The sequence below is a fragment of the Pipistrellus hanaki genome, assembly GCF_964339955.1.
Source record: "Pipistrellus hanaki genome assembly, chromosome: 3".
NCBI classification, from domain to species: Eukaryota; Metazoa; Chordata; class Mammalia; order Chiroptera; family Vespertilionidae; genus Pipistrellus; species Pipistrellus hanaki.
Window position 1 is genome coordinate 115,040,390 of NC_140505.1, and position 24,593 is coordinate 115,064,982.

At 38.5% G+C, this 24,593-nt stretch overlaps 1 protein-coding gene across 1 annotated transcript; it reads left to right on the forward strand.

The window, feature by feature from the left end:
• Positions 1 to 429: 429 nt before the first annotated feature.
• LOC311618808 (leucine-rich repeat- and IQ domain-containing protein 1-like) lies at positions 430 to 10,532 on the forward strand (the record flags this gene model as incomplete). Its single annotated transcript, XM_084876433.1, has 3 exons — positions 430 to 564; positions 2,601 to 2,712; positions 10,487 to 10,532. 3 exons carry the CDS (start codon positions 430 to 432, stop codon positions 10,495 to 10,497), a joined length of 258 nt encoding a protein of 85 aa, XP_084732559.1. The 3' UTR covers positions 10,498 to 10,532.
• Between the last annotated feature and the right edge of the window lie 14,061 nt (positions 10,533 to 24,593).

Genomic DNA, 24,593 nt, shown 5'->3' on the forward strand with positions numbered 1-24,593 from the left:
TGCTAAAATGAACAACTCGTGAGTTAATGAATAGAAACTAACCTTATATTTTCCCCGTATATAGACTTAGGTTGTTCTCTGTATTTTAATCTCTGAATATTCAAGCTGATCATATGCACTTTTCCATTAATCATTTCTATGAGGATGAGTTTTTCTGTGGAGTTTCTTGGTTCAGGAAGGCAAGCCAGCTTATTCCATGTAATTTTTCCCTTAGAGAATTAAAAGTCTAGGGAAATGGTTTGACTACCATTTTGTAGTCAAACATTGTTCTTAAATATATGGTAAGGTTTGATAAACATTTGTTAAGCTAAAATGTGTATATAGAACAATGTTGGATTATTATGACACATTAAATAACCCACAATTTGTATTAGCATATTAGCCTCTTTAATTTTCTTTGATTAGTTCTGTGATTTTTTGTAAAGGATGATGGAAGATGCTGATGATACAAAGATCAATGAAGAAATAGAAACTGAATTGGACAAAATCAGCATTTCTTCTTTGGAAAAAGATGATGTAGATACTGATTCAATCTCAGAGACCCAGAGTGATGAGAGTGACGCTGTAAGTGTTAAGTTTTGGACTTTTGAGCCCTTTAATTGGAGGAAACTTTTCAGGAGATATTTTACTTTCTCAATGTGTTTTGTGTCTTTATCTCATGTTTAACCTTAGGATCATCTTTAAACAGTGTAAATTGATAGATATTTAAATATAAAAGTTTATTGAAGACAAAAATCACCTTATTAAAGATAAAAGGTTATTGAAGATAAAACTCATCCACATTCTTATGTGTATTTTTTGGGTAAAATTGGGATTATCCCATGTTGTGTATATACTAGAAGCCCGATGCATGAAATTTGTGCAAGAGTACGCCTTCCCAGCCAGCTGCCTGGATCCCTCCCTCGCAGCAGTGGCAGCTGCAATCCCAGCATCGTCCTGGAAGGATGTCAATCTAATTAGAATATTACGCTTTAATTATTATACATATTTGTATCCTGATTTTTAACATTAATCATGAACGTTCTAATATGAATATATATGGATGGAAGCAAACTTTATGTGAAAAGATCTATAGGGGTAATGCTTTTTTAAAAAAATCAAACATGCTATCTTTTCACTTGTATATTTCTTCCAATGTTTATATGCTTTAAAAATCTGTTTATGATTCCTTTTCTTACCTCAAAACTCTTAACCCAATGGAAATTTATGTTACAAGATGAAGATCTAATTTGAAATTTCCTTGAACATACTTATCTAATGTTTCTAGTGTCACTTGTTGAATAATCCAACTTTTCTTAATTGATTTATTTTATCTTTTTATACATTTAGTGTTTTACATATGATCTATCCAAGATTATCTTATATTTTCCATTAATCTTAATGTTTTCTGTATTAGTTTTATATTTTTCAATTTCAAATGAGTCCAATTTTCTGTTTTGCAATTTCAAAATCTTCTCAACTAAGTTTAAAAAAACAACAACACAAAACTCTCTTGCCAAGCTTCAAAAAATAACTATATTCTCAGTTTTAATTAGGATTTCAATAACCTATACATATAATATTTGAGAAAATTTAATATTTTTACATTATTATGTCTTTTTAACCACACTTAATTTGAGTGAAACTAAATATCCTGATATTTTTCATGTGATTTTGAAATTCAACAGAATCATAGATATAATTCATAACACCTGAAAATGAAAAGCAAATTTTTACCATATATATTTGTTTGAAATATTCCCTTTTTTTGCAGTTTTTATTTTTATTTTATTAAAACATTTTAATGTTTGCAGGTGTCCCTCTTCTTTCAACCCTCTCCCCTGTTTCCTGCTTCCTTGGGCTTCATCACAATATTGTCAGTGTCCACAGGGTAAGCACACATGTTCTTCAGGTAAAGCTTTCACCTTCTTTATCCAGTCACCCTCCTCCCCTCCCCTTGGACACCACCCAGTCTGTCCCACATATCCAAGCTTCTGGTTCCAATTTGTACATCAGTTTATTTTATTCATTAGATTCCACATATTAGTAAGATAATATGTTATTTGTCTTTCTCTGACTGGATTATATTGCTTAGCATAATTCTCTCCAGGTCCATCCATTCTGTCACAAAGGGTAAAAGTTCCTTCTTTTTTAGAGCAATATAGTATTTCATTGTATAAATATAGCACAGATTTTTATCCGCTCATCTTGGCTATTGTAAATAATGCTGCTGCTATAAACAGGGATGCATATATCCTTTCTGATTTGTGTTTTGGGATTCTTAGGATATATTCCCAGAAGTGGGATCACTGGGTCAAAAAGCAGTACCATTTTTATTTTTTTGAGGAAACTCCATACTGTCATCCACAATGGCTGCACCAGTCTGCATTCCCACCACCAGTGCACAATGGTTTCCTTTCCTCCACATCCTCACCAGCACTTGTCATTTGTTGATTTATTGATGATAGCTATTCTGACAGGTGTGAGATGAATTGTGCTCTTTATAGCCTTTTACCTCATCTATGCATTTTCTCACATTTTTTTTATGTGGAATGAAGGAGGGGATATTTGATACATAGCGTTAATGAAAAAGTTTATACTTTCATTATTGAAATTTTCAGGACTTAGTTGAATTACCAGAGTCAGTTCTTCACTGTATTAACATCATAAAGAATAAGAGTAAAACTGCTGAAGAGCTCATTCTTCAGGACTTAGAAGATACTGATGTTTTAAGTAAGTACAGTTTTTATCTGCTTGAAAGATACATTTTTTTTTTGGTGAGAATAATTAACCTAAAATGTAGAAAATTAAGCTGTTTAAAGTATGTGTCTCTTCTTTCATGCATATATTTAGTCTCTTATATAATATATATAGTATATTGTACTGTTCAATTTAGTTAATTTGTTTTTCTTACTAACCTTCCTTATTATCTCCAATAAATACTAATCACCAATATTTGTTTAACCAGCCTTAATTAAAACCAGACATTCTATTACTTTACATTAAAGAAAACTAATAAAAAAAATAATAAAGAAAACTAATCATGGGACTATTTTAAAAGTATCAGTTTATATATCTTTTTGGAGAAAAGTATTTTATATAAAAAGCCTAATAATGTTTATTTTCTTCAACTGATCAAATTTGCTCCTGGGAATTATTCTATCTAATAAAAGAGTAATATGCAAATTAACCATCACTCCACCACACCCACCAGCCATGCCCACCAGCCACACCCACCAGTCAATCAGAGAGAGTATGCAAATAAACCCAACCAAGATGACTACAGCCACAGAGAGCAGGAAGGAGGCTTTGGTTTCCCAGGCGATGAAAGAAGCCAAGCTTTCTGCCTGCCCTTGCCAGCCTAAGCTTGCACTCAAGGTTACAAAGTTTCAATTATAGAAGGTAAACAAATCCAAACAGAAATGGCTCCTGGCTACGGAGTGAATAGGAGGCTTGGCTACCCTCCAGGCTACAAAATTTCAATTGTAGAAGGTAAATAAATCTCAGATACCAGGGCCTCCACTTGGGTCACCAGGGGGATGGCTGGCCTGCAAATCACCACAGACCCCTCGCCCAGGCTGCCCCATGCCCCAAGGGAACTCCCACCCTGATCCGGGACACCCTTCAGGGCAAACCAGCTGGCCCCCACCTGTGCACCAGGCCTCTATTCTAATAAAAGAGTAATATGCAGATTGACCATCACTCCAACACACAAGCTGTCTGCCCCCATGTGGTCAAAGATCCTGTCCCTATGTGGACATAAGATGGCCACCACAAGATGGCCAGCAGGGGAGGGCAGTTGGGAGGCACCATGCCTGCAAGGGAGGGCAGTTGAGAGGGACCAGGTCTGCAAGGGTGGGCAGTTGGAGGCGATCAACCCTGCAGGGGAGGGCAGTTAGGGGTGACCAGGCCGGCAGAGGAGGGAAGTTGGGGGCAAACAGGCTGGCAGGGGAGCAGTTAGACATCAATCAGGCTGGCATGGGAATGGTTAGGGTGTGATCAGGCTGGCAGGCTGAAGTGGTTAGGGGCAATCAGGAAGGCAGGCAGGTGAGCAGTTGGGAGCCAGCAGTCCTGGATTGTGAGAGGGATGTCAGACTGCCCTTTGAGATCCGATCCCGGTGGGACAGTTAGACATCCCTCAAGGGGGTGGTGCAGATTGGAGAGGGTGCAGGCTGGGCTGAGGGACACTCCCCCTTCTCCCTCAGCCTCATGCACAAATTTTGCTCGTGGCCTCTAGTTCTAAGAATAATTAAATAACAAAAGATTTCATTGGAATTAATTATGGCTTCATTTATAATGAAAAATTGCAACCATCTAAATGTTCAACAGGAGGTTGGTGTGTTCAATAATATACCCATTAAAAAGGTATTAGAGAAATATTTAATGACATAAATATTTATGATATATTATTTAAATTGTTATAAAATTTAATGTAATTTGTGCAAATAATAGCTTAAGTCATAATGTGAATATTCACAGATACTCATCAACAAATATTACTGTGTGAAAATATCTCTTGTAGCCACTGAGAATACAGCAGAGAACAGAATAGGCAAAGCTTCTACTCTACTTTTCTAATGTTCCAGTGTGGACAGACGGGATATAAACAAATAAATAAATATATAATGTTCTTATACAGATAAATGCTATGAAAGAAAAATAAATTCAAAATAAAGGGATGGAGTTTGGAGGTTGCTATTTTAGATAGGGTAGTTAGGGAAGGCCCCTAGGGGGAGGTGCTATTTAAGCAATGACTGAGAAGGTAAGCCACATGAATATGATAATGAATGAGATGATGAACCGTGAGGATATCTAGAGAGCCGATGTTCTAGAAAGAAGGAATTGTAAATGCCTAGACACATTGAGTGGACCTAATATATTTGAAGAACAGTAAGCCTTTGTGATTATATCTAAGAATACTAGGGTCTGATCATATAGGGCTCTTATAAATCATGGTGGATTATGACAATAGTTAGAGATGAGAGTTATCCTATGTAATAAAAGTGTAATATGCAAATTGACTGAACAGCAGAATGACCAGTAGGCAGGCGCCGGCATGCATGTGCTGCCAGGCCAGCCAAAGCATGTGCCAGTGGGCAGAGGGAGGGAAGGGTGATGGTGGAGGGGGCGGCATCCAGCAGCCACAGGGGGCGATGGGGTGAAGGGGCGGCACCATCCCCTGATCGATCTGTCCGGACACCTCCCACAGATGTCAGTAGGACATCCCTGAGGACTCTTGGACTGTGAAAGGGCCCAGGCCAGGCTGAGGGACCCCCCACTCCTGCAGTGCATGAATTTTCATTCACCGGGCTTTTAGTCCTATATAATAAGAGGCTAATATGCAAATTGACCAAAAAGTGGAGCAACCAGTTACTATGACATGCACTGATCAGGGGGAAGACGTTCACACAGGAGCTCCCCCTGGTGGTCAGTGTGCTCCACTCAGCCAGAATCCAGGCTCATTGATGGCAAGTGCAGTGGTGGTGGTGGGAGCCCCTCCCTCCTCCGCTGCAAGTGGACAATAAGGAGCGATGGGTCCTGGACTGCGAGAGCCCTGGACTGTGAGAGGGATGTCTGACTGCTGGCTTAGGGATTGAGCCTAAACTGGCTGGTATACATCCCCTGTGGAGTCCTAGACTGTGAGAAGGCACCAGCCAGGCTGAGGGACTCCCCCCCTCTAGTGTACGAATGTCTTGTGCCGGGCCTCTAGTCTGAGTGGAAATGATGAAAACGGTCATATTCTAGAAACCATTTTTATGGTAGAAGAACCAAAAGGATGTATTGATGGATTGGTGTGAAAGAAAGAGAAAAAAATGGCTCCAAGATTTTTGTCCTGAGCATCTGTATGAATGGATATGTAAAGACTTGTTATATACTATAGATGCTTCAAATTTTGGCAGTGATTATTTATAGTTGAGTTATTAGAGATTTTAATGGTGTGATAATTTATTTTTACTAAGGTTTATACAATGAAAATAAAAGTATATTCCCAATTATATAGCTTAATTATGAAAAAAGCCAAAGGTAACAATTATAGAAAACTAGAGGCCCATGGCATGAAGAGATGTGTGCAATAGGCCTTCCTTCCCTTGGCTTCCAGTACTGGTTTTCCTCTGGCACCTGGGACCCAGGCCTTCACTCCAGCTGGAGTCTGCTGCCTTTGCTGCAGACTCCAGCCAGAGTCTGCCTTTTTTGTCTTTGCTGCAGGCTCTGGCTAGAGTCTGCTGTCTTCTTTGCTGTGGACCCCGACTGGAGTCTGCCATCTTCATCTTCACTGCAGAGGAGTCTGCAGTCTTCGTTTTCACTGTGGCCAGCTGCTCCTGAAGATCCCTTCGCCCCCTGCCCTCCCTCTCATAGCAGGCGTCCTGCCTCAATGGGCACTCCAAGCCTGGAGCAGCTGGGCAGCCGCCATGTTTCTCCTCCTAATGTGCATATTCCCTCCTGATTGCCTGGTGGGCATAGTGGAGTGATGGTTAATTTGCATGTTTCTCTTTTATTGGTTTAGATTAGTTATATGAAAGTTTATGTAACTACAATTATGGCAGTGGTTTAGAAAATTATGAGAGGATCTCCTATACAGTTCTAGTCAAATAGGTTTAATAGTTTTAATGAATAATTTTCCAAGAAAATTAAAATTATCAATATTTATTGACAAAAAATAGAAATATTTTTACATCAATAATCTGACAAGATGGTGAAAATGTATTTCTTTTCAGATGTCTTTAGAAACTAGAAATAATTTTGCAATAGAATTATTACAAACCATCCAGGAGCAAAAATCTATAGGCTATATACTAATTTAGTTATAAAAAGGTACATATTTTAAAAATACAATTGTATAGTCATAACACATACAGTAGAAGCCAGAGTCTAACTCAATTTATGAATATAAATGTATTGATTAGGACTTCCAGTTGTAGACATCAGAAGCCATTGAGGGTATTTGTTTATGTGTTTGTTTTTATGGGTTAGAGTAAATGTTCTGGCTATTACTGCAAAACAAACTTGGTGATTTAAAATAACAATTTGTTATTATCTTTTATGATTCTGTAGGTTGACTGGGGTTAGCCAAGCAGTTCCTGCTTTGGTATCATATGCATTTGGCATCAGATGTTGAGTAAGGCTGCAGTCACCTGAAATCTTTACTGGATTATAATTGTAAGATGGCTCACTCAAATGTCTTGCCGTTGATATTAATTATTACCTGGGTGTTCATTGGTGCTATCAGCAGGAGGCCCCTGCATGTGGTTTGTCCCTAGGGCCTGCATGCCACCTGCATGGTGAGAAGTACCATATCAGGAACAACATACCAAGAGACTAAGGTGGGACCTTTTAAGGTTTCTTTATGACCTATTCTCAGATCATGCAACATCATTCCTAACAGTCCTGATGGTTACACAGGGTTAGTCTAGCTTCTGTGCAAGAGGATCTATGCAGAGTGTGCATACCAAGGAATGTGGGAGAAGAATCTTTGGAGATTTGTTACGACAGTAAGTAACAGATTGCTAACAGAATTTAAGAAACAGATTATAGACTGAGTATCGAACATGTACAAAATACACACGCACACATACACTGCAGAACCTGCAGGAGCTTACTATCTGATATAATTAAAAAAGTCAGAGACATTATCTACTATGCACTCCTGTCTCCAAACCAAAGCTCCCTCTATCTGTCATGGTTGGGCCAAAAAAAATGTTAAAATATGGCTTCCTGCTTCTCTTCACACATATTTTATAAATATAAATAATTACACAGATATATCAATTGATAGAACGTAAGTCACCTTTAGAAACCTAGTGTAAAGGGGATCTGGGGAATGTTACTTTTTGCTCTACAGCCCCTCACACAGGAAAGCATGCCAGAAAGATTGTGCATAGTTGTTGAAGACGAAAATCTGTATCTGACAAAATAGTTGTGAATGGAAAGTTAACCAACAGAATGATTAACTTAATAAATAGTTTACTGTTAGGAAATGTTACCATGATCTAACACATTAAATGGATAAGGAAAAGAAACATAACTACATCTACACAGATAATACAAAGACTTGATAAAATAAAACAAAAACTCACAAACTCAAGAAAGTTTACTTCATTTACATGTTAGTAATTGTAATCTTTCAAACTAGTACTTTTATTAAAGTGATTTCAATATCTTGTGTAAAATTATATTGCTAGTTGTAGCAGGTAAAGTTAAACTTTTCTTGATTTCTAATCAAGATATTATTACAATATCAAACAAAACATTAATATGTGTATGTGGAGAATAAACTTTAGTCAGAATATAAAAGAGGATACCAAATTAGTGATATAAAAATTTGTTACATTTTAGAGTAAAAATTACAGATTTCTTCTGTTCTTTATTCTTCTTTGCTTTTCTGTGGTTTTGAGTTACTGATCAATAATATGCTATGATAGAATTTGGGATTAAAAGAATGTTGGAAGGTTTGAAATTTTAATATTTTGTTCCTTACTCTAATATTTAAAGTTAAAATATTTTTTTTCTTTCTCTAGGCTACACTTATGGAGCAGTTTCTAATAATTATATATTATATGCGCTTAGGGTAGAATTATTAACTGAACATGAAGAAAACTCAGATCAATTAGTGAAGGTATATGCTCAACATTTAACTAAAATTACTCATTATTACCTTCCCTCTTACGTTATGATATTCACTGGTTTCACTGACTTAAAAATTAAGTAGTATTTAAGCAAATCATTTTTAGTTTTATATTTTCCTTGGCATATAAAATAAAACAACTCAAATTTCAATATTTAATAATATAAGAAATAGAAATTTGGGGAAAAAATGAAACATCACTACTTGGGAATTTTATGTGTATGTAGATTAAAGAGTAGAATGATATTGATTTCCCCCCCTCCCAAAACTCTGACCCAAAAATGAACATATACTAGTGTTTATTGACTTGCTTAGGAATGTAACGTATTCCAGCAGAGATTTTAAATACTGTATAGAAAATTTCAACTTAGAACATCTTATGTTAGTTTTTCTTTAAAGATATAATTGAATACTCCTAAAATATAAGAGTAAAGGAGAGTTAGCAATTTGGGTTAAAACTCCCACAAATCTATTCTACAGTTTCAATATCTTGGCTTCATTTTTTAACTCTCATTTTATCTGACTCTATTCTCCAGAAGATGTTTAAAATAATATGAAAATTACACGTATTTTCTTACTTGCTGTTTTGATAACACTAAAGCTTGAAATATTAACTTAGAATTATCATACTGGTATTTCATTGGAATAGATAATATTTTTTTTCCATCTAGAGTCTAGAGTCTGATGGAATCTAAATATAGAAAAGTATTCATCAGGATTATATCATATATAATTCATATTAATGTAGGTAATAGTCCTAGTTATTAAACATATTTAATAGATCAGAAATTTGTATATGTGAAAAATACTTTGGAATAGAAAGATAGAAATGTATTAGGAGGTAAACAAATATTAGTAAAAATATTTTAAAATTATTATCAAGCAGTTTAGGAAATTGCTGTGGATTAATATTATAGAGTGACTAGAGTTCTAAAAACCATAAGGTTAAAATAGAGTTGAGCTTGCATGGGCAAAACATTATTCACCATGAAGATAATGATTATCAATGTGCTTTAGAAGTACATTTGAGAAGGGTTTGAAGTAAATAAAGTTATAGCTATAAATCAACAAACAACAAGTGCTGGTGAGGATGAGGAGAAAAGGGAACCCTAGTTCCCTGGTAGGGGGAATGCAGACTGGTGCAGCCACTGTGGAAAACAGTGAGGATTTTCCTCAAAAAATTAAAAATGGAACTCTCATTTGATCCAGTGATCCCATTTTTAAAAATATATTCTAAGAATCCCAAAACACCAATCAGAAAGAATATATGCACCCTTATGTTCATAGCAGCATAATTTACAAGAGGTAAGACCTGGAAACAGCCCACATGCCCATCAGGAGATGAATGAATAAAAAGGCTGTGGTACAATTACACCACTGAACACTATGCAGCAGAAAAAAAGAAGAATCTCTTACCCTTTGAGGCAACCTGGAGGGACCTGGAGAGTATTATACTAAAGCGAAATAAGTAAGTCAGAGAAAGACAAGTATCATATAATCTCACTTAAATGTAGAATCAAGTGAAGAAAATAAACTGATGAAGAAAACAGATCCAGAGACATTGAAACATGTAGCAGACTGACATATTTCAGAAGGGCGAGGGGAGGGAGATGGAGATTAAACAAAGAACTTATATGTATATATGCATAGCCAACGGGCAAAAAATACTAGGGGGACAGTCTGGGGAGGGGGCAGGAGTGGGATGGAGGGCATCAATGGTCAGGGCAGGGGAGGGAAAGGGGATATTTGTAATACTTTCAAAAATAAAGTTTGAAAAAAAAGTTGTAGCTATGTGTAATAGACATATTTTCTATATTATCAAACTGATAGCTTGATGCTCTATTTTGGTTCTCTTTAATCACTGGTATTCTTTTAACCTCTTAGATATTATCTGAAATAGAAAAAGAAGAATTTCTGAGAAGTAAAGCCCACAGTGACCGTCCTAATTCTGTTCCAGAGCCTGGTGCTTATGAACACGTGGATGAACATATTTTGCTAGGTGGATAAAACTCAATAATATTTTTGATAATTTTTATCTGATTATAGTTATCTTAGGAAATATACTTTTTTCTCTTGACAGTTAGGAAAATAAAATCATATATAACGCTGTGCTTATTTAATTACATACTCTAAAATTTTTGTTTATGCTTCCTAAAGTACCTTGATTGAAATATGTTTGTAATTTTTCTACATATATAGCTGACTGCAATTAACATACCTACCCTTGAATTTCTTCAGAATACAATAACTACCCAGGAGCACACAAACACTGTAATTTTAGATTAAGTTTAGTTGAGTAGTTTGTTTATTTATTTATTTATTTATTTATTTATTTTGTTTTCTGTTTTATTATTTAGGATTTTTGCATATATAACATAACCAAGCTTATTCTATAATAGTTCTCACCTATAATTGCATGTGCTGGGTTTGATGTCAATATTATACTAGTAAAGTTAGGTAGCTTTCTCTCTTTTTTTAAAAAAAATATTATTTTTCCAATTTTTTGGGGGGGGTTAGTCCTCACTTGTGGATGCTTTCCATTGGTTTTCAGAGAGAGTAGAAAGAAGATCTCTCCTTTTTTTCTTTTATTTTTTTATTTTTTATTTTTTTTAATAAGTTTTTATTTTTCATATTATTACAAATGTTCCTTCCCCCCTCCCCCCCACCATTGCTCTCCACCAGGTTCCCACCCCACCCTCTGCCCTTTCCCCTCTCCCCATTGTCCTCATCCATAGGTGCACAGTTTATGTTCAGTCTCTTCCCACGCCCCCCTCTCCCCTTTTCCCCAAGAATCGTCAGTTCACTCCCCTTCCATACCTCTGATTCTATTATATTCAACAGTTAATATTGTTCATCAGATTTTTTTAATTTCCTTGGTTTTAAGATTCACTTGTTGATAATTACGTATTTGTTGTTCATAATTTTTATCTTTGTTTACTTTCTCTTCTGAAAGAACCCCCTTCAGCAATTCATATAATTCTGGTTTGGTGGTGATGAACTCCTTTAGCTTTTTTTTATTAGTGAAGCTCTTTATCTGGCCTTCGATTCTGAATGATAGCTTTGCTGGGTAGCTTATTTTTGGCTGTAGGTTCTTGCTATTCATCACCTTGAATATTTCTTGCCATTCCCTTCTGGCCTGCATGGTTTCTGTTGAGAAGTCAGCTGACAATCGTATAGGTGCTCCTTTATAAGTTACTACCTTCTTTGCTCTTGCTTCTTTTAATATTCTCTCTTTATCTTTTGCTCTTGGAATTTTAATAATGATGTGTCTCGGTGTGGTCCTCTTTGGATTCCTTTTGTTTGGAGTTCTGTGCGCTTCCTGGACTTGTAAGTCAAATTCTTTCACCAGGTGGGGGAAGTTTTCTGTCACTATTTCTTTCATTATGTTTTCGATATCTTGCTCTCTCTCATCTTCTGGAACCCCCATAATTCTGATGTTGGTTCGCTTGAAGTTGTCCCAGAGGTTTCTTACATTATCTTCAATTTTCTGGATTCTCTTGCCTTCTAGCTTCTGTGGAGGAGTGTCTTCTGGCTCTTTATGTTCCAAATCTTTGACTTGATTCTTGCGATCTTCCCTTCTGTTTTTAGGACTCTGTAGAATATTTTTTATTTCAGACAATGTATTCTTTATTTCTTGTTGATCCCTTATCATTTCTTGTTGACTCCTTATTAATTCTAGTTGATCTCTTTTCATATCCTCATAGGCCTTATCCATCTTTTCTAGGAAATTCTTGAAAAACCTTATAAGCGTAGATTTGAACTCTATATCCAGACGCTTTTTGTCCTCCATTTCTTTCGTTTGTGATCTATTTTGTTGTCGCATTTCGCAGTTACAGATGGGACGGGGTTTCAGGGTGGAGCCTGCAGCTTTGGCTTCCGTCAGCCCCGCCCTATGCGGGTCCTTCAGTGCTCGCTGCCGGCGCCTCTGAGAGAAAGGTGCCCTCGATTTTCGCCTGCTGCCAAACAGTCTATGCTCTCCCACAATGAGCCCGGTATTGGGGTTCAGTTCAGTTGGAAGTGGAGTTGGAGGTGGCGTTCACAGCAGTCTGGAGCCCCAGTCTCCTTCCCGTCAGGGCAATCCCGCGGCACAGCCGACCGTCCCTTCTCTGGGGGCAGTGTGCGCGCCTCCGGGACCTCCTTTCTCCGCTACCCCGGGGTTCCGACTTACAGCCCAGCTCCCTATGGCTGAGCCTGAGTCCCCGGGGTCTGGCCCAGAACTGGGGTTCAGAGCAGTCTGGGGCCCAGCACAGTCGGAGTTTTATCTCCTTTCCGCTAGGGAACGCCCGCCAGGCACTCGGCCTCCCTCCTCTCCGGCTCTGTCCTTTTCGCGTGCGCCGCGTGTCTCCGTACCTTAGGCTTTTACAGCTCCTCCGTGCTTCCTTCTGGTTTTCTCCTTGCTTCTTGTTGTAGGATTTCCAGTCAGTCGACTTTCCTGTAGTTCTGGGTAATGTCCATTTTATATTTTAGTTGTATTTTATTAAAATTGTTGTGTGCAGCTGCGGCTAGTTGCCTACCCGAGCAGCCATCTTGGATTCTCCTTAGTTGAGTAGTTTAAAGCAAGTTATGTGTTTTCTCTGTTGACCGCAGTAGAATTTCCATGTAAATTTAAGACTATGTTTTTTTTACTAGAGGCCCAGCTTATGAAATTCCTGCACTCAGGGGATTCCCTCAACTGGGCCTGCATCCTCTTGCAGTCCGGGAGCCTCGGGGGATGTCTGACTGATGACTTACGCAGCTTCTCATGGAAGTGGGCCTAAGCTGGTAGTCGGACATCCTTAGCGCTGCTGCAGAGGCAGGAGAGGATTCTGCCACCACCACTGCCCTCACCAGCCATGAGCCTGGCTTCTGGCTGAGCGGTGCTTCCCCTGTGGGAGTGCACTGATCACTAGGGGGCAGATCTTGCATAGTGACCAGTCATTCTGCCATTTGGTCGATTTGCATATTAGCCCTTTATTATATAGAGTTATTATTTTATCACTTTTTCTTTGGTAATATGTTGAAATTATTTCTTCTTTTCAAAATTACTTTTATACTTCACAATAGATCACTTTTGACAGTTTTAATCTTAAACATAACATTTTTTTTATGACTGCAGATGATGGTGAAATAAATTTTGGGTACTGTGAAGTGGAAGAAAGCTGTAAGCAATCTTTTGAAGTTTGGCAAGATAAACAGAAAGAACTAGAAAACCAAGAGAAAGAAACTCTCAAAGCTTAGAGGGATAGAGAAAAAAAGCACTTTCAAGAAGAAGAAGAAAAGAGACATTGTTGGATGAAACAGTTTGAAGTTGAAAAGGAGAAATTAGAGAATATGCTAAAGGTTTTGTTTTTAATATTTATTTTTATTTATTTTTATTTTTTTCATATTTCTTTTTAAACTAGCAGCTACTTATGAAGAGTTTTGTAGTATAGTGTGGATTTACTTTTATTACTCCTGATAATAAAGGCAATTAACAGGTTAATAATATTTAATATGGTTTCCTTAATTAGTTTTTATTGAAATTTATTGGAATTTCAGATACTGCTTTGGATGATGGGAGCCACTAAAGTCTTTGAAGTTTCATAGATAATCCGAAAAAGGATGACATTTATAGCACAAACTGGCTTTTTTATACCCTTCTAATTATAGGAAAATTTAACAGAATTTTGTTGATCATACAGTGCTCTTGCTATAGCAATTAAGTAAAAACATATTCGGTTGAAGAGGTTCAACCAAGTAAATGATGGTTTGTTCTTCATCTCAATAATTGAACTAATTCCTTGGACTACACATTTTTTTGGTATGGAAGACTTTTGTGTTGTAATTCAGTTTTCTCCAATCCCACCTCAGGAGATCTACACCCTGAGGTCACTGTAGTGGCATATTGAGAAACTGGTGGATTTTTAGGATCTGCTTGTGGGCTATCATGATCCTTAGAATCTTTAGATATCAGGCTGGACAGACTTCTCTGCCTCCCATCACTATAGTTGATTTACATGTTACCTAGAAATTGCTAGATTTGAATGTTTCAAATATAGACATTACCATGTGGTTGTCTAGGCAGTTCAGGGTATCCTAGCCTTCCATGTTGAGTACACTAATTTTCCTGCTTATCCTACCTAATAAAAGAGTAATATGCAAATTAACCACAACTCCCCTACATCAACCAGCCACACCCACCAACCACGCCCACCAATCAATCAGAGCAGTATGCAAATTAACACAACCAAGATGGCTACCAGAAGGGAGGCTTGGGTTTCACTGACAATGGAGAAAGCAAAGCTTTCCATACACTCTGGGGGGCCCAGGCCTCCACTCAAGGATACAAAGTTTCAATTATAGAAATGGCAGCAGCCAAGAATAGAGCAGGAGGCTTGCCTCTGCTCTAGGCTACAAAATTTCAATTGTAGAAGGTAAATAAATTCCAGGTACCAGGACCTCTGCTTGGGTCCCCAGGGGGCATGGCTGGCCTGTAAACCACCACAGGCCCCTCACCCCGGCTGCCCCATGCCCCAAGGGAACCCCCACCCTGATCTGGGACACCCTTCAGGGAAAACCAGCTGGCCCCCAACCATGCACCAGGCTTCTATCCTATCTAATAAAAGAGTGATATGCAGATTGACCATCACTCCAACACACAAGATCAAGATAGCTGCCCCCATGTGGTCAAAAATCCTGCTCCCATGTGGACACAAGATGGCCACCACAAGATGGCTAGCAGGGGAGGGCAGTTGGGAGGCACCAGGCCTGCAAGGGAGGGCAGTTGGAGGCGATCAACCCTGCAGGGGAGGGCAGTTAGGGGTGACCAGGCCGGCAGAGGAGGGAAGTTGGGGGCAAACAGGCTGGCAGGGGAGCAGTTAGACATCAATCAGGCTGGCATGGGAATGGTTAGGGTGTGATCAGGCTGGCAGGCTGAAGTGGTTAGGGGCAATTAGGAAGGCAGGCAGGTGAGCAGTTGTGAGCCAGCAGTCCTGGATTGTGAGAGGGATGTCAGACTGCCTGTTTAGGCCCCATCTCACCCTCAAAGGGTCCCAGATTGGAGAGGATGCAAGCTGGGCTGAGGGACACCCCTCCCACCCCCTGTGCATGAATTTCGTGCACCGGGCCTCTAGTCCTATCTAATAAAGAGGGAATACGCTAACTTGCCATCACTCCATCACAAAGATGGCTGCACCCACAGCTGAGGCCAAGCTCCCATAAGGAGCCTTAATGGGTCCTGAGGCTACGCCCTCCCACACCCCCATGGGGCTTGACAGGGGACCACAGGTCATGTCCCCCACCTGGAAGGGCTTGACAGGGGACCTCAAGGTGCACTTCCCATCCTGGTGCTGGGCTAGGGGACCTCAGGCTGCTCCTCCCACCCCAGTGCCAGGCTGGGGGACCTCAGGCCATGCCCCCCCACCACATGGGGATTGACAGGGGCCTCAGGACATGCGTGCCACTGCCCAGCGGGGCTTGATGGGGGACCTGAGGTTACATCCCCTGCCCGGCAGGGCTTGACAAGGGCGGGACTGGCTGGGCTGGATTTAGCCCAATGGTGGGGGGGGGGGGGGGGGGTGCATGTGAGTGGGTGGAGTCTTGACTCTGGGTCCCATTGTGAGCCCCAGATTCTGAGAGGAGGAAAGCTTTCATATACATTTTACTAATTTTCTTTCATCTCTGACACTTCTATTATAGAGAAAGGGTAAAAGCAATATTAAAATATTTCCTCTAATTAATCCCCTTTTAATGTGCATGGATTCTGTGCACTGGGTCACTAGTATAGAAAATAAGTTAAAGTAATTGTTATATTTTAAAACCACTTTGGTTAGATTTTTATTTCTAACAAACTCTAAATTTTTAGCTTTCCTTTAGTTATATTTTCTTTCCACAAATCAGATAAATATGATTATTTCTATCATAAAATTATGATTTTTAAAATGACATTAGTAGGTTATATGAATTCCTAAATAAGTGCTTTGTTATACCTTGAGGCTTAAAACTTCCGGTGGGGCCAATTTCATAATTTTTTTTTTTTTTTTTTTTATCTAAAAAAGTATTTTATTTTATTTTTTATTTTATTTTATTTTTTTATATATTTTATTGATTTTTTTTTTTTGCCCCCCACCCTCCCTCCCACACATCCCCTCCCTCCCCAGAGTTTTGTATCCATTAGTTATACTTATATGCATGTATAAAAGTCCTTCGGTTGATCTATTATCTCCCCCAGATCTTCCTCCCCTCCCCGCTGTAATTTGACAGTCTACTTGTTGATTTACTGTCTCTATATCTATCTTTTGGTTCATCAGTTTATAATGCTCTTTGTTATCCACAAATGAGTGAGGTCATGTGGTGTTTCTCTTTCATTGATTGGCTTATTTCACTCAGCATGATGTTCTCCAGTTCCATCCAGTTTGCTGCAAATGATGAGAATTCCTTATTTTTTATGGCCGCATAGTATTCCATTGTGTAGATGTACCAAAGTTTTTGGATCCAATCATCTGTTGACGGACACTTAGGCTGTTTCCAAATTCTGGCTATTGTAGATTGTGCTGCTATGAACATAGGGGTGCATATATCCTTTCTGATTGGTGTTTCTAGTTTCTTGGGATATATTCCTAGAAGTGGGATTACTGGGTCAAATGGGAGTTCCATTTTCAGTTTTTTGAGGAAACTCCACACTGTTCTCCACAGTGGTTGCACCAGTCTACATTCCCACCAGCAGTGCACGAGGGTTCCTTTTTCTCCGCAACCTCGCCAACACTTGTCGTTTGTTGATTTGTTGATGTTGGCCATTCTGACAGGTGTGAGATGGTACCGCATTGTTGTTTTGATTTGCATCTCTCGGACAATTAGTGACTTTGAGCATGTTTTCATGTGCCTTTTGGCCTTCCTTCTGTCTTCTTTTGAAAATGTTCTATTTAGGTCCATTGCCCATTTTTTAATTGGATTATTTATCTTCCTTTTATTTAGTTGTATAAGCTGTTTGTAGATGTTGGAGATTAAACCTTTATCAGTGGTATCATTTGCAAATATGTTCTCCCACACTGTGGGCTTTCTTGTTGTTTTGTTGATGGTTTCTTTTGCTGTAAAAAAGCTTTTTATTTTGATGTAGTCCCATTTGTTTATTTTCTCTTTAGCTTCCATTGCCCTAGGGGTAGTATCAGTAAAGAAGTTCTTTTGGCATACGTCTGAGATTTTGCTGCCTGTGGATGCTTCTAGTATTTTTATGGTTTCCCGTCTGATGTTTAAGTCCTGTATCCATTTTGAGTTTATTTTTGTGAATGGTGTAAGTTGGTGATATAATTTCATTCTTTTGCATGTGTCTGTCCAATTTTCCCAACACCATTTATTGAAGAAACTGTCTTGACTCCATTGTATATTCGTGCCTCCTTTGTCAAATATTAGTTGAGCATAGTGATTTGGGTTGATATCTGGGTTCTCAATTCGATTCCATTGATCTATATATCTGTTCTTGTGCCAGTACCAGGCTGTTTTGAGAACAGTGGCTTTGTAATATAGTTTGAAGTCTGGTATTGAGATCCCTCCTACTTTACTCTTCTTTCTCAGGATTGCTCTGGCTATTCGGGGTCTTTTATTGTTCCAAATGAACTTTTGGAGAGTTCTTTCTAGGTCGGTGAAATATGTTGTTGGTATTTTAATGGGGAGTGCATTGAACCTATAGATTGCTTTAGGAAGTATGGACATTTTGATGATGTTGATCCTACCAATCCATGAACATGGTATGTTCTTCCATCTCCTTACATCTTCCTCTATCTCTTTTTTCAGTGTCGTGTAGTTTTCCCCATATAGGTCCTTTACTTCCTTAGTTAAAGTTATTCCTAGGTATCTTAATTTTTTTGGTGCGATGGTAAATGGAATTGCTTTTTTAGTCTCTGTTTCTGCAGTTTCTCTGTTGGTGTATAGAAAAGCCATGGATTTCTTGGCATTAATTTTGTATCCTGCTACATTACCAAATTCATTTATTAAGTCAATTAGTTTTTTAATGGAGTCTTTTGGGTTTTTTATGTACAATATCATGTCATCGGCAAATAAGGATAACTTTACTTCTTCTTTTCCAATTTGGATGCCTTTTATTTTCTCCTCTTGTCTAATTGCAATGGCTAGTACTTCCAGTACTATGTCAAACAGGAGTGGCGAGAGTGGGCATCCCTGTCTTGTTCCTGTTCTTAGAGGGAATGGTTTTAGTTTTTGCCCATTGAGTATAATGTTGGCTGTGGGTTTATCATATATAGCTTTTATTATGTTGAGGTATGATCCTTGTACTCCCACCTTGTTAAGAGTTTTTATCAGAAAAGGGTGTTGGATTTTATCGAATGCTTTTTCTGCATCAATTGATATGACTATATGATTTTTATCTTTCAATTTGTTTATGTGATGTATCACGTTTATTGATTTGCGGATATTGTACCATCCTTGCATTCCTGGAATAAATCCTACTTGGTCGTGGTGTATGATCTTTGTGATGCTCTTCTGGAGTCGATTTGCTAGAATTTTGTTGAGGATTTTAGCATCTATGTTCATGAGGGATATTGGTCTGTAATTCTCTTTCATTGAGTTGTCTTTATCTGGTTTTGGTATTAGGGTGATGCTGGCTTCATAGGAGGAATTTGGAAGTGTTCCTTCCTCTTGGATTTTTTGGAATAGTCTGAGGAGGATAGTTTTTAGTTCTTCCTTGAATGTTTGGTAAAACTCTCCTGTGAAGCCATCTGGCCCTGGGCTTTTGTTTGCTGGAAGCTTTTTGATGACGGTTTCAATTTCTTCCCAAGTCACTGGTTTATTGAGATTTTTAGATTCTTCCTGATTGAGTTTTGGAAGATTATATTTTTCTAGGAATATGTCCATTTCCTCCAGGTTGTTCAGTTTGTTGGAGTAGAGTTGTTCATAGTATTTTGTAACAATCCGTTGTATTTCGGTGGGGTCTGTTGTTATTTCACCTCTTTCATTTCTGATTTTGTTTATTTGGGTCCTCTCTCTTTGTTTCTTGGTTAGTCTGGCTAGAGGTCCATCTATCTTGTTTATCCTTTCAAAGAACCAGCTCTTGGTTTTGTTGATCTTATGTATTGTTTCTTTGGTCTCTATGTCGTTTATCTGTGCTCTGATTTTTGTTATTTCCTTCCTTCTACTTACACTGGGCTTTTCTTGTTGCTCTTTTTCTAACTCTTTGAGTTGTAGAGTTAGATCATTTGTTACACTTTTTTCTAGTTTTTTGCAATAGGCTTGTAAGGATATGAACTTCCCTCTCAAAACTGCTTTTGCTGTGTCCCATAGATTTTGGATTGTTGTGTTTTCATTGTCATTTGTTTCCAGGATGTTTTTAATTTCTTCCTTGATTTCTCTGGTAACCCAGTCCTTGTTTAATAGCATGCTGTTTAGTCTCCATGTGTTTGATTTCTTTGGATTATTTTTATTGTAGTTAATTTCCAGTTTTATGCCATTATGGTCTGAGAAGATGCTTGATATGATTTCTATCTTCTTGAATTTGAAGAGACTTTGCCTATGTCCCAAAATGTGGTCTATCTTTGAGAATGTCCCATGTGCATTTGAGAAGAATGTATATTCTGTGGCTTTGGGGTGGAATGTTCTGAAGATGTCAATTAATTCCATCTGGTCTAGTGAGTCATTTAGGATTGATATTTCTTTGCTGATTTTTTGTTTGGATGATTTGTCGAAGGGTGACAGTGGGGTATTAAAATCTCCTACTATGATTGTATTGCTGTTAATCTCTCCCTTAATGTCCTCCAGCAGTTTTTTTATGTATCTGGGTGCTCCCGTATTGGGTGCATATATATTTACCAGGGTTATTTCTTCTTGTTTGATTGCTCCCTTTAGTATTATGAAGTGGCCTTCATTGTCTCTTGTTATGTCCTTCACTCTGAGATCTAATTTGTCAGATATAAGTATTGCTACCCCAGCTTTCTTTTCATTTCCATTTGCCTGGAAAACCTTTTTCCATCCCTTCACCCTCAGTCTGTGTGCATCTCTTTTTCTGAGGTGGGTTCCTTGTAGACAGCAGATGTATGGGTCTTGTTTTCTTATCCAATCTGTTACCCTATGTCTTTTGATTGGAGCATTTAAACCATTTACATTTAATGTTATTAATGATAGGTACTCATTTGATGCCATTTTTATTCTATACCCCTGTGTTCCTTCTTCGCTTCCTATTTATTTATTTTTACAGTAGACCTTTGAGCATTTCTTGCATTGCTGGTTTGGTGGAGATAAATTCCTTTAGTCTTTTTTTGTCTGTGAAGCTCCTGATTTCCCCTTCAATTTTGATTGATAGTCTTGCTGGGTACAGTATTCTTGGATTCAGACCCTTTCTTTGCATGACTTTGTATATTTCATCCCATTCCCTTCTGGCCTGATAAGTTTCTGTTGAGAAATCAGTTGTTAGTCTGATGGGGGTTCCTTTATATGTAACTTTCTGTCTCTCTCTGTCTGCTTTTAAGATTCTAACTTTGTCATTGGTGTTTGCCAATTTAATTATAATATGTCTTGTCGTCGGTCTTCTGGGATCCATTTTGCTTGGGACTCTGCGAGCATCTTGGATTTGTGTGGGTTTTTTCTTCTCTATCTCAGGAAAATTTTCTGTCATTATTTCTTGAAATACATTTTCCATGTCTACCTCGGTTTTCTTTCCTTCCGGAACCCCTATTATTCGAATATTGTTTTGTTTTGCATTGTCCCAAAGCTCCCCTAGGCTCTCCTCCTGCTTTTTAATTTTTTTTTCTAGAAGCTGCTCTAATTGGGTATTTTTTTCCATCTTGTCTTCTAGCTCACTGATGCGATCCTCTGCTTCTTCTAGTCTGCTCTTGATGCTATCTATTGAGTTTTTCATAGTAGCGATGTCATTTTTCATTTCATCTTGAGTCATCTTCATTTCCTCTTGGGTTTTTTTCATTTCCTCTTGGGTCTTACTCAAATTGTCAAATTTGTCTTCCATTCTTTTTAGCCATCTTAAGATCGTTACTCTGAATTCTTGCTCTGGTAGGTTGCTTGCCTCTATATCGTTTACTTCCTTTTCTGGTGAAGCCTGCTTTTCTTTCATATGCGGGCTGTTTTTTGGTCTCCCCATGATCTATGATGTCTGGTTGTGTAGTTCTCTCTCTCCTGCTTTGATTTAAAGGCACAAAATACAACACAACCAGGTACAACACACAAGGCGCTGAATCGAAATGTGTTTGCGATATTAATAACCACCAATAAGGGTGACTAGAACCCAGCTAACAAAAACATGCAATCAAACAAAAAGCATAGGCAAATCAATCTTATAAAAGAAAAGCATACAACTTCAGTAAAGTTAACATTCAACATACAACTTCAGAGTTAGAGAGTAAGACTGTTTTTTTTTGTTTTTTTTGTTGTTGTTTGTTTTTAGGACAACTGCGAGGGAGGTGTGAATGGGTTTGGAGCAGGTAGTTGGAAATTAGATATATACAAGTAGGGTGAAATTTTAGGAGGGGGTAGACAGATGGAATGGGGGAAATCTAGAGCAAGAAAGGGTTAAGATAAACAGGGTATCAAAGGAAAAGATTGGAAAGAGGGTGAGGGCATAAAGGTAGGGTTGAGATAGAATAAAGCGTTGGAGAAAGAAGGATAGATAAAGACTGTAGAACAGTAATCCTGAAATTAAAAAAAAAAAAATATATATATATATATAATCAAATTGAATAAAAATAATAAAAATAAACAAAAGAAAATAAGATGAAAAAGGTAAATTAGTAGTAGTAATAATGTTGATTACATATACAATGTAATAATTATCAAGATAAAATCAAGTGAGGAAAAAGAAAAAAAAATAGTTTCTTGAGTAAACGTTGCAAATAATGAAAACAAAAGTAAAAAACAAAAATTTAAAAATTAAAAAAAATAATAATAAAATTTTAAAAATTTAATTAAAATTAGCAGTAATGAAGGTCATTCGCTTCCTCTATTGTTATGATCCAGTCCTGATTTTTAGGCAGGTTTTGCTTTGTTTTTATTACATTAGAGTCAATTTGTGAATTAGCCTCTGGGGGCAGTGTTTCTAGGTTGACTTCCCAGACTCTAAAGCCTCTCCAGCTTTTTTTTTTTTTTCCGTCCTCTCTGAAGCTGGAACTATGGAGGGGGGGAGGGGGCAGGTCCGAGCAACTGCAATCTCCCGCAACTCTCTGATATCCCTCCGAGCCGGATCCAAATGTGTTGCTCTTTAGATATCTCCCCTGTTAGGAGCCCCGTCCACTTTCAAGGGTGACAACCGCCCAACAGCGGGGGCTTCTACTTGTAATCACCACCCCTGTCCTCCAGCTTCCGGGAGCGTGCTCTGTGCGCACAGGCTTTTTGTTTTCGCCGCGAGTGCTCTCCACCCTCTCCCCGTGAAATCTGACCTTTTCGCTGAGCAGTGGGGCAATCCTGTGAGGGCAAGTGTTCGCGCCGCTTGGGATCCGCGTTCTGGGGGTCACAGATGCTTGGTGGTCGCTGCGGCTGTGGATATTCAGGCCTCTGACACGATCCTATCTTCCTCTCAAGATGGCGAGGTTTCCCCGTCCAAGCCGGTAGGTAGCTCCGGGCAGGGACACAGCCCGCGTGGGTGCTTCCCTGTGAGGGGCACCTCTGTCAGCAGCCCCCCAGCAGTTTCTTCTGGTGTTCGCTGTCTCCCAGCTTGCCAATAAACCCTCACAGCACAAGACCCTCAGTTGCTCTCTCTTTCTGCTTCGGGAGAGGGCTCAGAATCCACCCATCTATTCTTCCGCCATCTTACCTCCTCCAATTTCATAATTTTATGATGGGTTTTTAATATGTGATTTACTTCCTTTTAGTAGTTCTTTTCTGTACCCATTGTTAGTGTCCTCTTCTCTTCAAAACTGCTATTGTAAGCCTCTTTCCATGAGTTCCACCCCATTGCTCTCTCATTATTAGCATCTGATCACATAACATGTTTGCATTAATAACAAGCTTCCTCTTCTTTCTAATCTCATATCTATTTAATATCAATCTCTACTCACCTTTCTTTTGCCTTTGCTTCTGTATCAGTATCTCAGTAACAAGTGTTTCCTCTTTTACAAAAGGTTAGCTTTTTCTCCTCTGCTTTTCCATTTTCCAGTTTATCCCTGCTTTTTGTTATATTCAAAACAGCCCTTTCAACTTCCTCCTTTCTTATTCTTTATAAACATGTTCAGTTTTCTCCCATCCTAGAAACAAAACAAAGGGAAAACTATGAGATTACCTTTGTTTATAATATCTCATTTTATCAAGCTCTCTAGCTATACTGATCACAATTAGCTTCTTTAAATGTATATATATGACGTTTTTTAAAAAAAAATATTTTATTGATTTTTCCACAGAGAGGAAGGGAGAGAGATAGAGAGCTAGAAACGTTGATGAGAGAGAAACATCAACCAGCTGCCTCCTGCACACCCCCCACCGGAGATGTGCCTGCAACAATGTACATGCCCTTGAAAGGAATCGAACCTGGGTCCTTTCAGTCCGCAAACCGACGCTCTACTACTGAGCCAAACTGGCTTCGGTTATATGATGTTTTTTATTGATTTTTAAGAGAGAGGAAGGAAGAGGGAGGGAGGGAGGAAAAGAAACATCTATGTGATGGGTTGACTCACCCCCCCCCCCCCACCACCAAATTGCAACCTGGGCCTGTGTCCTGACTGGGAATTGAACATGGGATGACACTCAACCAACTGATCCACACAGGCCAGGCCACAGTCCAACTTCTTAAATGTGTGTTATTTTTGCTGCATCCATTTCCTTGTCTTATTGAATTGTAAATCTACTAGTTACCACCATCCCACTGAGTGAGGCTGTTTTTGACAAAACTAACCAATGACTTTTAAATTACCATACTCACAGGCTCATTTTCAGTTTTTATTTTGGCCTCTATCATATTTTATGCCAGCAAAAATTTGATAGTTGGCCATTTCTCTTTCCCATGACTTCTGTGGGACCACCCTGTCTTGATTCTTTTCCTTATACATTTGGAATTTCCTCCTTGATATCCATTTTAAGTCTCTTTATT